A 17,188-nucleotide genomic window follows, 5' to 3' on the forward strand; every position below is an offset into this window, starting at 1 on the left:
GTGACAGAGGAATTTCTTTTCTGGTCCAGTCTATTTGGAGTACTGTAGGCTTCTTGTATGTTCATGGGCATCTCTTTCTTTAGGTTAGAGAAGTTTTCTTCTATAATTTTGTTGAAGATATTTACTGGCCCTTTAAGTTGAAAATCTTCATTCTCATCTATACCTATTATCTGTAGGTTTGGTCTTCTCATTGTGTCCTGGATTTCCTGGATATTTTGGATTAGGATCTTTTTGCATTTTGCATTTTCTTTGATTGTTGTGTCCATGTTCTCTACAAAATCTTCTGCACCTGAGATTCTGTCTTCCATCTCTTGTATTCTGTTGCTGATGCTCACATCTATGGTTCCTGATTTCTTTCCTAGGGTTTCTATCTCTTGCTTTTCGGGAATGTTAGGCTATCCAGGACTCGCTGTGGTGGGCGTACTGGGTTCTGATGATGCCCAGTGGCACTGGTTTCTGTTAGTAAGATTCTTTTGTTTGCCTTTCGCCATCTGGTAATCTCTGGTGTTAGCTGTTCTAGCCGTCTCTGGCTGGAGCTTGTTCCTCCTGTGATTCTTTAGCCTCTGTCAGCACTCCTGGGAGACCAACTCTCTCCTGTGTCCCAGTGGTCAAAACCCTCTCTGCAGGCAAGCTCTCCTCTTGCAGGGAAGTTGCTCCGAAGCCTGGAGCTCAGATCCACCTCCTGATTCCTGGGGTCAGAGCCCTCCCTGGAGGCTGACTCTCCTCTGGCAGGGAAGGTGTCCAGGGTTCTGGGTCTCAGCTCTGTCTCCTGGTTGAGGATGAAGGCCCAAAGGGATCCTGTCCAAGAAGCTCTGTTGCTTCTGTCGCCCACATTCTCTCCTGCATAGACTGGTTTCAGTGATCCCATGATACTGGGTGTGCTAGGGCCTGCCTTTGTCCTTTGACCCTGTTGCTGCTAGCACAAGACCCTCTGGGTTTTTTGGAACTGATGTTGCATTCCACTCACCAGTGATCTCAGGGTCCTGGATGTGCTAGGGTGCCTGCAGTGAGGAGTCCTCTGGGGATCTTGGGGTCTTCCGCCGATATCACCGAAGATGGCGCAAGGGTGGCGCTGACCAGAACAAATCCCAGCCACAGGTCGGGCAGCTGTCCTTTGTTCCTGTTCCTGCTAGCACAAGACCCTCTGGGTTTTTTGGAACTGATGTTGTGCTCTACTCACCAGTGATCTCAAGGACCCAAGTGTGCTAGCATGCTTGCAGCGTGGAGAGTTCTCTAGGGACCTTAGGGCCCTCCGCCGAGATCGCACCCCTACATCTGTTCTTAATAGTAAGATCAAAAACCTGAGTTGTTGATCAAAAAATAAAGCTCCAAGTCAACTGTAAGAATAACTGTTCTTGTTGATTTTGTTTGTTTGTTTGTTGTCTGCCTTTTGAGACAGGGTCCAATCTATGTAGCCCTGGCTGTCCTGGAATTAATTATGTAGGCCAGGCTAGCCTTGAACTCAGAGATCTGCCTGGAATTAAAAGTATATACCACCATACCCTGTTTCTTTTAAAATAAAAAAAAAGCTTTAGTACTATACTATCGTATTGCATAGTAACCAGAGTTAAAAATAATAATACTGTTTATTTCAATATTGCTACTAGATGTTTTTCACATCTTTACTATAAAAAAGTCAGTGAAGTGATAAACATGTTAGACTATTATCTTCAGTAAATCTCTGTACAATGTATAAATAAATGGAAACATTATATTCTACCCCATAAATATATACTGAATTTTCCAACTGGAATGAGTTACTAAAACAACCATAAGCATTTACATCATATTTCAAATCTAAAATAAATAATCTGTATCTATGTTGCTTTGTTATTTCTAGTCTCTCAAACCTACTCCCTTGTTCCTGGAAGTCTGTAATGTTTGTAGTATGGTCTTTACCTGTATAACTTTCTCCAGAACTTAATATCTATGTAAAGGCTTGAAAAATGGCTCAGTCTGTAAAGTGCTAAGTTCAAATCCCCAAAGAACATGTAAAATCTGGGTGTTGCAGCCTTGGTCTGCAACCTCGGTGCTGAGGGAGGAGACGGGCTCTTTGGGGAGAGAGCCTAGTTGAACTGCTAAGTTCCAGGCTTAGCAAGAGGTTTAGAAAGAAAGGAAAGGAGAAAAAAGAAAAGAGGAGAATGATTGAGAAGATTATCTGATGGCAAATAATGGCCTCCACACACGGGCACATAATACCTGTGCACATACATACCTAGACAAATACACACACACTCCACTACATAGAAAGGGATGTGGGAAGAGTGTATTCCTCCTGAGAGGATTAATGTTTTCTTTTTCTATAAAATATTAGTATAAGTTAGATTCCTGTTTGACCTTAATTATTACATAGCATATATTGTTGAGACTGCTTCTAGCTGAGCATGCTCTAAAGACTTGCATTTCTCGAGCCAATGCTGACCAGAAATTTCTTTTCCATGCGTTTGCAGGCTGATTCCTTTCTTTAATGAGCAGTAGCTGTAGTACCTCTCCTGTGCCTTAGATACAATCTACCACACCAAGCATGCAAACTGCAAATTTAAAACTAGCCCACTTCACTGTAGACTTCCCAGAGAAACTCCTGTCTTCGGGAACTTATTCAGTTCTTTACACTCTTGCTCCCACTACTCTTGTGAATCTGAGGGTTTCTCTTATTTTTGTCAGTTAACCTATGTAGTCAGCGGCAGACCTAGTTTTTAAAATACATTTTATCTAGCACTTTGGGGATTTAATAAAAGGGTTTTCAGAACATCTTAGCTGTCATCTAACCCAAAAGAGAAAATAAAGTATCTCTTCATTTCTACTTCTGTAACTAGAACATTCTGACATATATAAAAACTGCCAGATCAAGAAATGGAATTAATTTTACAAGACTTGTTACATACTATAAAATGTGATATGAAAACTAATATTTCACCTTCACAGAATGCTTTTTAAAGTTCAGTAGATGTCAGAAGTCATCTATTACCACTGATTTAAATGTCACGTGGCTTTATCCATAGCTGGAATAAAACATGACCTCAGTATGAAGGTTTTCCTGTAATTTTCTTTTTGAAGTAGCTGGTATACTTCTATTGAAGTAAAATGGACAGCAATTGAACTGATGAAAGCAGAGGTTAAAGTATGCAAACAGTTTCTTTTGGCTAATTATGCTGCTGACTTCTGCTTTTACTAAAGAGCATAGCAAAAGCTAACATTTCTAAAACTTTCTATGGAAAAATATCTAAAGTCTTTTCCAGAACATAATCTCCAAAATGCAAAGTAGTCTACTTTCAAATATTCAAGGTCACTACAGAAGTCCTACAATATGAAGTAAATAAACTAATATTCATTCCTCCTGTATGTGCAAGACATGAAAATGACCCAGAGGTTAATTTCAGAGGGGGTGGATGGCTGCTGGGGCCTAAGTGCTCTGGCCTGAGCCTGGCTACATTCCTCAGCTGGTCACTTGGTGACCCTGCATCATATCCATCTTGGTGTGGTCAAGGTGAATTACAAAATGGTCATCTGCATCAAAGGCTAAAGAAAGTTTCAAAAAGAAATGTAGTTGGCACTGCCACAGTTGAGTGAGGTAAGACACTTGAGGGCTTTGACTCCCGCTACCCTGCACAGGCTTTCTGTGCACCAAGCATTAGAAGGGACTGAGGGACGGCTGTCAAACATTGTAGTGCATCGCACACATGAAGGTCAGACATAACTTGCAGGAGCCAGTTCTCTTTCCACATGTGTAGTCAGGTGGTCAGTCTTGGCACCAAGTACCTTTAATCCACCAAGCCACCTTGCTGGCCTCAATCATATTTTTAACTGCTGATGGTTTCTAGCTTTCATCTAACCAGGAGGTGAGCAGTACTTAGAAAATGCCAACATATTTTAAAAGCTTTTGTCTACTGAAAAAGGTGGATGAATCATGAAGGACTGATATGAAATTTTACCAAATAGTGATGTACACCTCATCTTTATGATAGCCATGTGACTGCTTGAAGAATAAGTACATTTTTCCTAAGAACTTTATAGAGTAAGAACGATTCGTAGATGCTGCTTGTTGGTTAGTTGCTGTTTGAAATAGTGCTAAAGAACTATGAGGTCAATTAAATTTATCTGAAACCTAAGAATTCTGTGTCTATGAAAGTTATAATGCAGTGTGTCTGTGTCAAGTACAGTGTGAAGTAGAACTCTTATTTTATTCTTTAAATAATACAGTTTGCTATAAGGAATTAATTATCTTGAAATGTAGGCAAGAAAAAATTGTTCTCACTGTATTGCTTCACTAAGCTTCAAAGTTTACCGAAGACATTCTCCTGACATTGTTCTAACTGTCCCATGTTAGTTAGCATGTTCCTTAGTGTGCTTTGAAGGTTGATCCCTGAATCTCTCAGATGGTTAGGGCTTAGGAATTAATTTAAAGGTGCCTGATTAGATGGTACTACCGTTTGAATATGCATTTTCCCAACCTGGTCCCCAGATTATGAGACTGTTTTGTAAGGTTGGGACCATTAGAAGATGAGGTAGAGTTGAAATACATGAGTCCCTTGGGGGACGGGCCCTGCCTGAGGATTATAGTATCTGGCAAAGCTCTTGCTCCCTACTTCCTGACCCACAGATGTGGTTGCCTGCCTCATGCTTCTGCCACAATGAACACCACTCTGCCTTCTCACCAAGAAACTATTAAGTAAAATAAACCCTTTCTCCCTCTACCTAATGTGTGCCAGGTAGCTGATCAGAGCTATAGGAGAGGCATGAATGCAAATGGTGAACAGGGACTGAGACAGATTTTATGGAGTAACAGTGTTTTCTAGTGATGAGCTGACTCAGCTTAATAATCAAGATATAACACTCAGTTTAGACCAAACAGCATTCACGTTCATGTTACCCAAAAGGAAATATACTTTATTATTTTTAAATATATGAAGCTCTATAAAATGTATCAACCTTAGAGTACTAATGAATGCAAAGAGGTTAGAGGGGTAGCTGGGGTTTCAGTATTTTAATATGAGTTATTTTTTTAATTTCCAACTTAGTTCTCAGAGAGGAAGTAAATGGATATCTGAGTTTGAGGCCAGCCAGGTCTACATGGCAAGTTCCAGGCCAGCAAAGGCTACACAAAAACCAACCAACCAACCAACAACAACAACAAAAAAGCAGATGATAATGATAGAAAATGATAGTTAAGAAAAAAATTTCTATTTTAAGATCCTTGTATTAGGCATTATATAGTAGATTCCACTTATGAAATAACATAGTTTTCCTGCAAATAAAATAAAGGCAATGATGAATGGGGAGGTATTTACCCAAAGTCCATTTTCCTGAAATAGCAATAAATAGGGAAAAGGTGTGCCAGGGGTACTGAATTCCTGTAACCTATGCTGCCCCAGCATCAGACTTTGCCTTCCTTTTAAAGAAGGCCACACGGGGTTTATCCTAGGATGCCAAGAACACAAGGTTGAGTCAGGTATCAGCAAGTGAGCAGGTAAACATGAAGGACACATGAACAGACAGGGGAAAATGTCTGAGAGTTCCAATAGGTTCCCTGTGTGTCTCCTTGGCTGTGAGCAAACAGTGAGCCTTGGGCTAAGTACCAGTGAAGAGTATCCTATGGCAACATCCGACTTCCCTTCACCTACAATGGGAGAGCTCCCAACTGCTCTGGTGGGGAAACTGGTTTAGTTGAGAATCTCTTCAAAACACCAGGATGCTATAAACTCTCCAAACAACAGAGAAAAAAAGTGAAATTTATACTTGTAGCATTTTTCTGCCTCAGATTTATAACTGATATATGAATTGTTAAACCCAACCTTCAGTAAACAAACAAAACCGCTATCACATCAAAGATGACTTAAAACTGGAGAAAATTTAGGAGGGAATTTATATAATCTTTATGCAAACAATTTAAAATTACGTATGACTTTTGTAAAATATCTGAAAATGGGCAATAAATCCACTAATACAATTTAATCATTTGGCCAGACAATAAGAAATATTAACGGATATTTTCCTTCAAGATTAACCTAAGTGATTTTACATGTAATAGAATGATAAAAAATTAGATAACAGATGTTGACAATGATGTGTAAAACCTGAAACCCTTATATACTTACTGTTCATGAGAATATAAATGGTGCAGACATTTTGGGAAACAGTCTACCGGCTCCTCAAGAACTTACACAGAGTTGCTATTTAAATTGGCAATTTGCTTCTAGGCTTCTACCCAAGAAACAGAAACCTAGGTTGACATGAAACACTGAGTCTGATGTTGACAGCACTGAAGTTTACAATTCTCTGATAAAAAGTGGAGTCATTGTCTTAGTCTCACTCCTGCTGCTACGATAAAATATCCTAACAAAAAGCGACATAGGGTGAAGGGAAATTAATTTCAGTTTACAATCACAGTCTATCATTCCAGGGCAGTCAAGGCAGGAATGAGCAACAGCTAGTCCTACCACACCGATGGTCAAAAGCAGAGAGCAATGGATGCATGCTTTGCTTGCTTACTTCAATTCCTCCATTTCAAAACAGTTCAGGAACCTCTCCCTAGGCAATGGTGACACACACACACTGGGCTTGGTGTTCCCACATCAGTTAACTTAAGACAGCAGACATGCCCACCACCAACCTAATGCAGATAATGCATTGTTGCAACTCTCCTTCCATGGGATTATAGGTTTTATCAAGCTGGCAAACAAGCTAACCTTCACTGTTATCAGCTGATGATCAGATGAGGAAAATGTGCTATAGTCATACAATGAACTTCTTGGTCATAAAGGGAAAGAGGTGCTATCTGCTATAACATACTTTAACCCAGAGAACATTAAACTGTATCAAAGAAGTCAGTCACCAAAATCCACATATTGTATGAAACCACTTATAGGAAATAACTTAGTGGTTGTTAGGGACAGAGAGGATGGCAAGTTTACAAAGTAACAGCTAGAGGACTTGAGATTTCTTCTTGAGGTTAAATCAAAAAGTTCTGAAATTGACTGTGGCTATGGCTGCGCAGCTCTAAATGCATTGGAAGCATACACTGCATACTTTAAATGGGTAAAACGCATGGTACATGCACTGTATCTCAACTAAGCTGTCACCAAAAAGAAAGAAGCTATGAAAACGCACCACACTGTGAGCATAACTTGACCTGAAAAGTTTTTGACAGTATATTACAAACACTATTTTTTTTAAGATTTATTTATTTATTCTATGTAAGTATACTGTAGCTACAGTGTACTTACAAACACTATTTTTTCCACATTTTTTTTAATTTTCTTTATTTACATTTCAAATGCTATCCCGAAAGTTCCCTATACCCCCCCCCCCGCCCCTGCTCCCCTACCCACCCACTCCCACTACTTGGCCCAGGCTTTCACAAACACTATTTTTTAAGGGAGCCATTCACCATGGCTCTGGACTTGTTTCCCCTTTGAGTAAATAGGTACTGCCTTTGAAACAGGAAACAAAGGTAGGAATAGCCAACATTACTTTGATATTTCAAAAGCATTCTACCTTATGAATTAGATAAGGTAGGCCTAAATTTGTTCCTAAAGAATATACACCTATAAATGATCCAGAGATGAGTGAGCACTGGAGAGCTCAAGTTGAGCATCTGATTTAACACTAAGACCCTTTCAGGCATCATAGCCTTAACTGGTAAGAATATACCATCAGGCTTGTTTGTTGGTACTTATAAAAGGAAGCTCTACACTGTATGCTAAATAACTACAGATAGCTATAAAACAAACCTTTGTATGACAGGACCCAAGGCACAAAAGCTCACTACTGAATTACCTTAAGATAATTTATTCATGTGAATACAAATGTATGTGATACTAAGCAAGGTTAGCAATAAAAGCCCAGATTTCTCTTCTGCTGGAATGCTGGTAGTAGCAACCTCCTATCAGACCTGAAATATCTAAAAAGGCAGATGCTCCTTAAACTGTGAAGTTAAACTTTAATGGGAAAGAAAAATGGTCTGTCCTCTAAGGCCTTGCTTCTCCTTCCATGGAAGTGGCCACAGTCTGCTAAGGACAGAAAAAGAGTTCAGAACTTATTCAATAGGACTTGGTGGAGGAGAATGAGAACAGCAAGCTCGCCTGGCTGTGGTAACCACAGAGCACGACATTCCACGGCCAGGACAGGTACTCACTGATAAAACCAGCTACAAGGCTGGTAGGGCCCAGTGCAAACGTGTGGCTTAGTTTGTGAATTAACTAGAGAAGAGTGACAGTGGAGCATCACACTGCACACAGGCTCTTCTGAGTGCAGGATCTTGATGCTATGCCTGGAAGACCAGCTGGGCTTCTGAGCAACAGAAGTTGAGGCAGAGAATTTTCAAAGACATGGGAGACAATAAAGCCCAAAATACAAGATCACCCAGACATCATATCATATTACTGTTTAAGGATACATTCCAGAGGTTTTTCTCCATGCAAATACAAGTAGGCATTAATATAATTGTCTCTATTATATAATTGTATAGTGTATGTTCTCCTCTATGACTGTTTTTAATTTATGACTTGGAAAAGCTTTCTAAAATGTTAATGAATACAGATCATTTCAATCTTACATAGAGGATGGAACATAAATAGAACTAGGCTTCAATTAGCCAGACTCTTAAGTGTTGGGTTAATGAAGAGAGAATTCTGTCTTGTTCATTATTACAACGATGTGCCCTGAATTACAACAGTCTTTAAAAGAAGGCTTAATAATTCAATCAACATAAATCACTTTATAAGGTGCTGGCATATAATAAGCTATCTACCTATGCTAGTGACTTCTAAAGACTAATTTATATTCCCAACACATAAAAAAGATTTAAAAGGCTTTCTTTGTTGTTGGCATGTTTGTGGGATTAGGTCCTGATGTATAGCTCAGGCTAGCCTGAAACTCTGGTTAGTGTTGCCCTGGCATCTCACACACTGGGACTGTATCAGGCAAAAGAGATTCTTGAGTTCTCTTAATGGATGCCTCATGCTTCTAAAACTGCCAATGACTTCCACATGAAGGCTATCAATCCTATGTCACAGAATAACAAGTGCTTGTTGTTCTTAAAGGGGGATAAACCTGAGATTTACCTCCAGTTCCTAGGACCTTCAGCAGCTCAAAGTTTTCAATCCCCACCTTCTCTGCGTGTCCTGTTAAGTTGGCTAAAGAGAAAAAAAAAGAAAGAAAATTAAAGGGATTGGCAACAAGAGGAGTCATTAGGGACTTTGAGAGGATCGGCAAAGTTCTGTTTCTTAACCTGGGCTTTTTCTATGTAATTACTTGTTAAATTGTATGGTTGTACTTTGTACCTTACTTTTAATAAAATCACGGGGCGGGGGGGTGGCACAAGCATGTAATCTCAGCACTGAGCGTGGGGTGTGAGAGGAACACAGAAGGATCTCTGAGTTTGGGGCTAGCCTGATCTACAGAGTGAGTTCCAGGATAGACAGGGCTACACAGAGAAACCCTGTCTCAAAAAAAAAAAAAAAAAAAAGAAGCTTTTCTTAAAACTGTAATGACCAGACATTATTTGTACCATAGGTAAATCCACATGAAGTCTAAACAGAGGTAGTTTTGTAGTGAAAACTGGATAGACTGACAAGTATTTATTTATGCAACACATACTAAGTGTGTAACTACCATGTTAGATCCTGGACTACATTCTAGTTCCATTTGTGCCCCTAAGAATGTGGGCATGAGCTAATCTACACTAGCTATGTGCACACTCTGTCTCAGTCCTTCTGAAGTGGGTGTGCTGGCTAGAGAACTGTAAGTCTCCTGTCAGCTCTAGAATTCTAGGGGTGGCTGAAATATACACACTCTTCAGAACATATTCTCTCCTAAGTAAGCAAAAGAAGGATGTGCTAAAAGTGAACATTTCCCATAGTCTTCCACGGGGTTCTAGTCCTGCCTAGTTACATGTGAAAAGGCTGTTGGGAGAAAAGGGGGGAATGGGATACTCTGGTGGAAAAAAAATGAAAAATGGTTGGCTTTTGCAGAGTGAAATGGTTTCTTTCCCACAGGACCTCACAGATCTTGTACTTCAAGACTGAGATAATGCAGTCTTAAAACTTACTGAACAAAGTGCTCTTTATAATAATGCCTATGGATATTATGTGAAGATTTCTGTAGAAGTCGTCAAGAATGTTTGACCCAACTACTAGATCTACCACCTAAATGCTGTGAACCTTTCACACTTCTCTGTGTGTCAGTTCCCAATAATGTAAGATATAGACAATTAACAACAGCCACGAACTCTACCCCTACAGCACACTGAAAGCATTAAACAGGTAAAGTGGACCAATGGCTGAATATAAACAGCTGTCATAAGCTAGATATAACAAATACAGAATGCAAACAGTGAGTATAAAGGGTGTTCAGCATACAAATCTTTCAAAATATCTAAAATAACAGAAAATAGAATGAGACCTACCTCCTAGAGTTGTGATGAGGATTGAATGAGTCAAATTTCATACAGTAAATCTCTACAGTACTTGATGTATACAAGTCAAGTGTTTATAAATAAACTGTGAGACCTATTTGGTTTCAGACCCTCGGACAAGGGACTAAGGTGCATATTTTACATACCAAAATAGACCAGGCCTCCAGGTTCTCCCAGCATCCCTCAGTCCCTCCCTGGCATGCCCAGCCCCCAACCTTGAACTCTCCAGCTTCCCCCAGAGGTCCCTCCCTATATAATCCAGACATTTTGTCTCCCAGTGCTCTCCTTCTCTCCTTGTCCTCCTCCTCCTCTTCTTCCTCTCCCTCCTCCTCTTCTTCCTTTCCCTCCTCCTCTTCTTCCTCCTCCTTCTCTCCTCTTCCTCCTCTCTCTATGCAAACACACAGCCCACACCCTTTCCTCTTTCTCTTCCCATAGTGACCTCCCTGGCTTTGGTCCTTGGGGCCAGTGAACTTGCTCAAGAGCAGCTTCCCAATAAACCTGCATTTAATGTAACCTAATCTGGCTTGAATTGGCTCATTTCACTGAGGGAGAAATAACATCAGTAACTTTAAGAAAATTTGGCTCAAGTAAGAAATTTAAGAGCTACAAGTTTGAGGCAGTAAGTAATTTCAATATTTTGTCAAAGTTTAACTAGATTCATATTTTAAATTAAGTTTTAAAATATTTTAATTTAAAATTTTTAAAGGGACCAGTAAGTCTTAAGCAGATCAATGGGTCCACCCAGCTCACCATGACTAAGGTTTCTGTTTGGGGTATGTAGTGTTCTGAATAAAAAAGGCTCCCATAGGGTCATACATTTGCATGGCTAGCCCCAGCTGATGAACTGTTTGGAAAGGATTGGGAAGCATGACTTTGCTGGGAAAAGTACTGGAGAAAGGTGCCTCTGTGGGCTTTAAGGTTCCAAAGCCCACAACAGGCCTAGTGTCTGCAGCCCACTCCCACACTCCCACGCCTGCTGCCTGTGGGTCAGGATGTAAATAAAGCTCTCAGCTACTGCTCCAGCACCATGGCTGCCATGATGATGAGCTCAGCAACTGAAACTGTAGGCAAGCCACCAATTAAATGCAGTCTCTGATAAGAGTTGCCTTGGTCATGGTGGCTCTTCACAGCAATAAAACAGTAACTAAGACAGGGAAAGAATTTTTTTAAAAAGCAAACAGTAATATTGTATTACAATTACATAGATTCTGAAACAAACACAAACATGTGAGTCTCAACAGTTCTCACTTCTATGCTATTGTTTTGTCAGTACAATTAAAGCTTTTGAACATGAAGCGCTAAAAATAAACTGGTTTTTTTCTTAATTAAATTGTTAGCCTCAAGAACAAGATCTCAAACTTCCAAATAAAAATACTAACACTATTAGAATAAGACTTAAAATATTTACAGATTTTATTTCACCTTAAAGGTGAGATAAACATTACCAACTCTAACTGCTTTCTACATTTGTGAGACAGTTACAAGGCTTATTAATAAGTCCAAATCATGTTGCTCAGAAGATGAGCTTCAGTCCTGGGGCCAAGGCAGCAGAACCAGCATGGCTGGAGCAGTTACAACTGCCACTGTCCTTGTCCCCACCACAAAGGGGATGGTAAGAGGACAGCAATCTTTGTTCCTTCTCCTATTCAGCGCATGCTTCCAGCACACTCCTTTCCTAGTTCCCCCACAGGGAAGAGGGGTTAGTAAGCCTGTGTAAGTTCAAAATTCTGAAAGAAAACTGAAAACTGCATTGTTTCCAATACATGAATGGTGGGGGGTCAGGTAGCAGGTAGAGTTCCTATGTTAAAAAGATCAGCTGCTGACTAAGACAGTCACAGATACTTAACACCCAACCACTGGACTGAAAAGGGCTGTGGTTGAATTAGGGAAAGGCTGGAAGAAGCTGAAGAGGAAGGCTACCCCATAGGAAGACCAGCAGTCTCAACTAACCCAGACCCCTGAGATCTCTCAGACACTGAGCCACCAACCAGGCAGCATATACAAGCTGATCTGAGCCCCCCCCAACCCCCCCCAGCCCCCAGCTCCCACCCCCCCACCCCCTGTCTCCACCCCTGCCCAGGCATATATACAACAGAGGACTTCCTGCTCTGGCCTGAGTGGGAGAAGATGCACCTAACCTTCCAGAGACTTGAGACCCCAGGAAATGGGAAGGCTGGTGGGGGTGGGGTGGGGAGACATATCCTCTTGGAGACAGGTGGGAGCAGAAATGGGATGAGGAACTGTGGGAGAGTGGAGTAGAAGGGGGCAACTACTGGACTGTAAAAAAAATAAAAGTACTATAATAATAATCAATCACATGGGTGTTCATTCTTTACATTTATTACTGACTTATGTGTATGAGTTGTGTGGCATGTATGTGACAATCATATCTTCTAGTAACCAGGTCTCTTTTTACCATGAGGGTCCCATGATCACTCAGGTTTTCAGTCACTGCAGCAAGCACCTTTACCTTTTAAACCATCTCACCTGCCCCACTTGAGGAGTTTTGACTCAAATTTCCAGCATGGCCTGACTTACGGACAGACGGCTCTCTTGTTCTTCTTCCTCAGTGTGTATGGCAGTTAATACAGCAGATGTGGCTGTCCTGATGCTATGTTTTTACCAGTTTGTTTGTTTGTTTGACAAGAGGATAGCATGATGAATATGTTCACAATATACTACATACATCTATAAAATTGTCAAAATTTAAATAAAAAATCATTTCTAAAAAGAATCAGGAAAGAATGTTTCTTTTCTTGCTATGCTTTCTGCCACATGAGAAATCAGTCACCAGGGACTATAGCTGACAATGTCTGGTCCTGGGCATTTCAGCGTCCAGAAGGGAGTCATGGCTATTTATTGAAGTTATTGTTGTTGTTTGGGAACATATTTTTGGTTTTAGAGAAGGTCACTTTAGATAAACTCACTCTGTTGATCAGGTGGGCCTAGAATGATGTAAATAAGGCTAGCTTCACATCAGCAGCAATTCTGCTTGGCCTCTCAGGTACGGTGAGTATGAGTGTGAGCCCCCATTCCCAACTTGTACGTCAATGGTATTTTTATTATGAAAGTCTGAATAAGACAACTGGAATTCACTAACTATTTCCTCTCCCTTCTAACATTATAAGCCACATGCCTAGATGTGCTGGTCCTGAGATCACGACTAGACAGAGCCAGTCGGAAAGGAAATTTCATATACTAGTTCTATGCTGACTTGATGGAAGTATACACAACTATTGCTAAGGGGGCTAAATACTCTGATTCTCAGAAGTGACTGCTGCTTGCTGTACACGGACAGGTCCTTGTGCTCCTGAGGGTTAAAAGAGCAGACTGGGAGACCAGAGTTTGGGCATTTCTGGTTAGAACAGCAAAATGACACCAAACCAGAACCTGAGCCTAAACCCTAAAAGAGTTAACTCTTTCCCTCACAAACACCACCTTATGAAACATTAAAAAAAAAAAAAAAAAAAAAAAAAAAAAAAAAAAAAGTGCATCAACAGACCTAAAGACATACTTTGGAGGCTGCCAATTAGTCCATAGGAATGTGAGCTTCCTCAGATTTTCAGAGCTGGTACTGTATGTGGAACCCACAGTAGGTAAACATGTAATTATTAGCTAAACCTGGATTAAAATATTTTATATTTTTCTAAGGTCTTCTACTAGCCTGTCTCTATTGTTAGTTAATTAACTGAATCAGAAGCAGAAGGATCTCTTGAGTTCAAATCCAGCCTGGTCTATAAAATGAATTCCAGGCTAGGTGGGGCTACACAGTGGGACTCTACCTAAAACTACACAGATAGAATTTTCCAATTAAAAATTCCTAAAATACATTCTGATTACAGTTTCCCCTCCTCCGTCTCCTCCCAGACACCCCTACCCCCACCCCTACCCATGTCTGGCTTGAACCTGTGTTATCCCTGTACATGCTGCCACAGTCTCTGTGTGTTCCTATGTGTGTCAGTCTTACTGGAACTGGAAGACACTGTGTCCTTGTGTCTTGAATCCCCTCTTAACAATCTTACTGCCTCTATTCCCACATAGCTCCCTACATTTATAGTTTGTTTGTTTGTTTTTTTTAAGTAATACATTACTGAGCTTTATCTAAATATTATTTAGGAAAAGAGGGGAGTAAACAACTTCAATGCTTTCCCAAAACAAGTCTAACTAAATACTTTTCTCATTAAAATACGCTGAAAATCCTTTACTTTTTGATTAGCATTATTTTCTTAAAATGCATGTTCTTTGATTCAGTAATCCTCCTTGAAATGGAATTTAACTACTCTCTTCACAGGCACATCAACTGATATTTTTTAAATGTCAAAACTCAAATAATCACTAAAATGATTCACTTTTAAAACAGTTTGATTTATTAACAAGTCATAGAGGGAAAAAAAAACTTTCCTTACATAACAGGTTTAAAAGAATTAGTTCCTAAGCAGGGTATGGTCTATGTCTATAGTCCCAGCACTAGGCAGCTGAGGCAGGAGGACTGCAATTTGAAACTTTCCTGGTCTACAAAGTAAAATCCTGCCTTCAAGGGAGAGAAAGGGGAAGAGATTAGTTCCTTCCACCATCGTTTGATTCTTTCAGCCCTCTCAGTATTTGATAAATATATACTAATATAGCCACATGCAGTTTGGGAAAATATGACTGGCCTACCTTTTCAATCCTTCTTGTAGTGAAATCCACGTAACAGAAAGTTGACTCTCTTAGTCATTTGAAGTGTACCAGGCACCATTACCAACCACACTCATTTTGTTGTGCAGCCACCATCCCTGCAGAACTTCCATCTTGTGCACTGAAAGCTCGATGAAGGGTAAGTAGCTACCGCCCCTGACAACCAAGACTGTACTTTCTGTCTGTGACTTGTGCTAATCCATGTGTCTTTATTTAAGTGGGATCATACTTTATTGTGGGTAGCTTATTTTATTAAGCATAAAGTCTCTAAATTTCATCCATGTTAAAGCATGTGTCCAATTTTTCTTCCTTTTAAAACTAAGTAGTTTATCATTTTATGTATATACTACATTTGCTTGTAAATTTATCTGTCAATAGTCATGTGAGTTGCTTTCCAATTATTAGCTATGAACATGGAGACTGCTTTCAAATATTATATAGACAGAAATCTTAGGGAAAGTAGAAGTGCTACTGGTAATTCTGTTTTTAATTTTTTTTTTAGGGATTTCCACATTATTTTTTCATCAAGGCTGTTACATAACTTTGAAATTTCCAGCAATACTGCACAAGGTCAATTTCTCCCTAAGTGACCAGCACTTGCTATTTTATTATTTTATAAAAGCCATCTTGGTAGCTATAAGATCAAAACTGATGTCATTTAAAAAGCATTAATTTTTTAAAACTTTCACTCCATATTTAAATAATTTTTATTATCCAGGATCACTGCTTAACAAAAGAAGGATGATATTAAATAGGTTTAAAGTAAACCTTGAGGGATGGGCCAGCAGTTAAGAGCATGTGCTGCCCTTAAGAAGACGCAAGTTTGGTTCTCAGCACCCTTGTTAGGAGCATACAACCATCTGTTAACTCCAGCTCCAAGAGATCTGACATCCTCTATTTTCTTCAGGCATTGGCGCGCGCGCGCGCACACACACACACACACACACACACACACACACACACATGCACAACACCAATATAGATAAATAAAATAAATGTAAACATTAAAAATAAGTAAGTAGATCTTTAAAATATGTCATAACCCTTATACCTCAAAAATATCATTAATTTTTACCATATTCTTCATGGCATATTTGAGTCAAAAATCTGTGATTGATGAATAGTTTCTTAATCTAACTTTCTAGACAATTCAATTATCAAATATAATTTATTATACCTATCACCCATAATCTTTTTCTTAAGTTGTAAATGTTTAACTCGGAATTCTCCACTCTTGTGGAAAAACAATAACTAAAACACATTTTTCATTCTGTTGCCATGGTTTCTGCTAAACACATGTAATCCAATGTACTAAAATCATTTGATTGCATCCATCTGATTATATTCACTTATGTTAAAGCTAGCGAGGCTTAATTTTTTTAAATGTGTTTCTGAAAATTCAAATTCAAGTAGAAATAAGAATAATGATGTTTTTGAAGTCATGCCAAATGTTTCATGCTATATGATTAGAACCCCAATATAGTTAACAAATTAACTAAATCCTATATTAAATTTGCATGAGAAATATAAATTAGTAGGCTAATAGACTCTACAACATGTCAAGCAGTATTATCACATGGACCTAGTCAGAATGGTCATTGTCAATCTACAGCCCTCATCCACTCATTGCAGAAAAGTTCACAAACTCCTAGTATGTAGGATCTGTCTGAAGGGGTACAGTTCAGTGATAGAGTATTTGTTTAGCATACATCAAGGTCCTAGAGTCAGCTCCTTGTACCACAAAAGAGGTTGGAGAATGGCTGAGGAATTATAGGTGAGAAAGATGCCAGAATAAAGCACCTAGGTAGGAGTAATTATTTCCCTAATAGATGAGGAGAAGAGCTGTTTTCATTAACTGTATAATATGGAAAACTTTTATAATATAAAAAAGGCACTAGCTGACTGAATACCTAGAACATCCAACTAATTGTCTTAATTAAATCTGTAAGTAATTAACAGCTTTTAACATGCTAAAAATAATGCTTCAGAAAAAGTTACTCTAGCAAGAAAGAGTATACTATGGTGTGGGGAGCCGCCCTCACATTCGCCATTACAAGATAGCGCTGATGTCCTGTGCTCTAACAAACAAACAAGGCA

At 39.4% G+C, this 17,188-nt stretch overlaps 1 protein-coding gene across 6 annotated transcripts in view; it reads right to left on the minus strand.

Annotated features, from left to right (window-relative positions):
* Rps6ka5 (ribosomal protein S6 kinase A5) overlaps positions 1-17,188 on the minus strand; it is a 183,102-nt gene that overhangs the window by 129,513 nt on the left and 36,401 nt on the right. For all 6 annotated transcript variants that reach the window (XR_003844232.1, XR_003844231.1, XR_003844230.1 and 3 more), the window contains exon 2: positions 9,063-9,134. Coding sequence is in view for 3 of the 6 variants with exons in the window: in XM_029540777.1 (XP_029396637.1) it covers positions 9,063-9,134 (72 nt within the window). In the remaining 3 variants the exon portion in view is untranslated. The remainder of the gene's footprint in view (positions 1-9,062; positions 9,135-17,188) is intronic.

The sequence above is a fragment of the Mus pahari genome, chromosome 7 (genome assembly GCF_900095145.1).
Source record: "Mus pahari chromosome 7, PAHARI_EIJ_v1.1, whole genome shotgun sequence".
Classification (NCBI taxonomy): domain Eukaryota; kingdom Metazoa; phylum Chordata; class Mammalia; order Rodentia; family Muridae; genus Mus; species Mus pahari.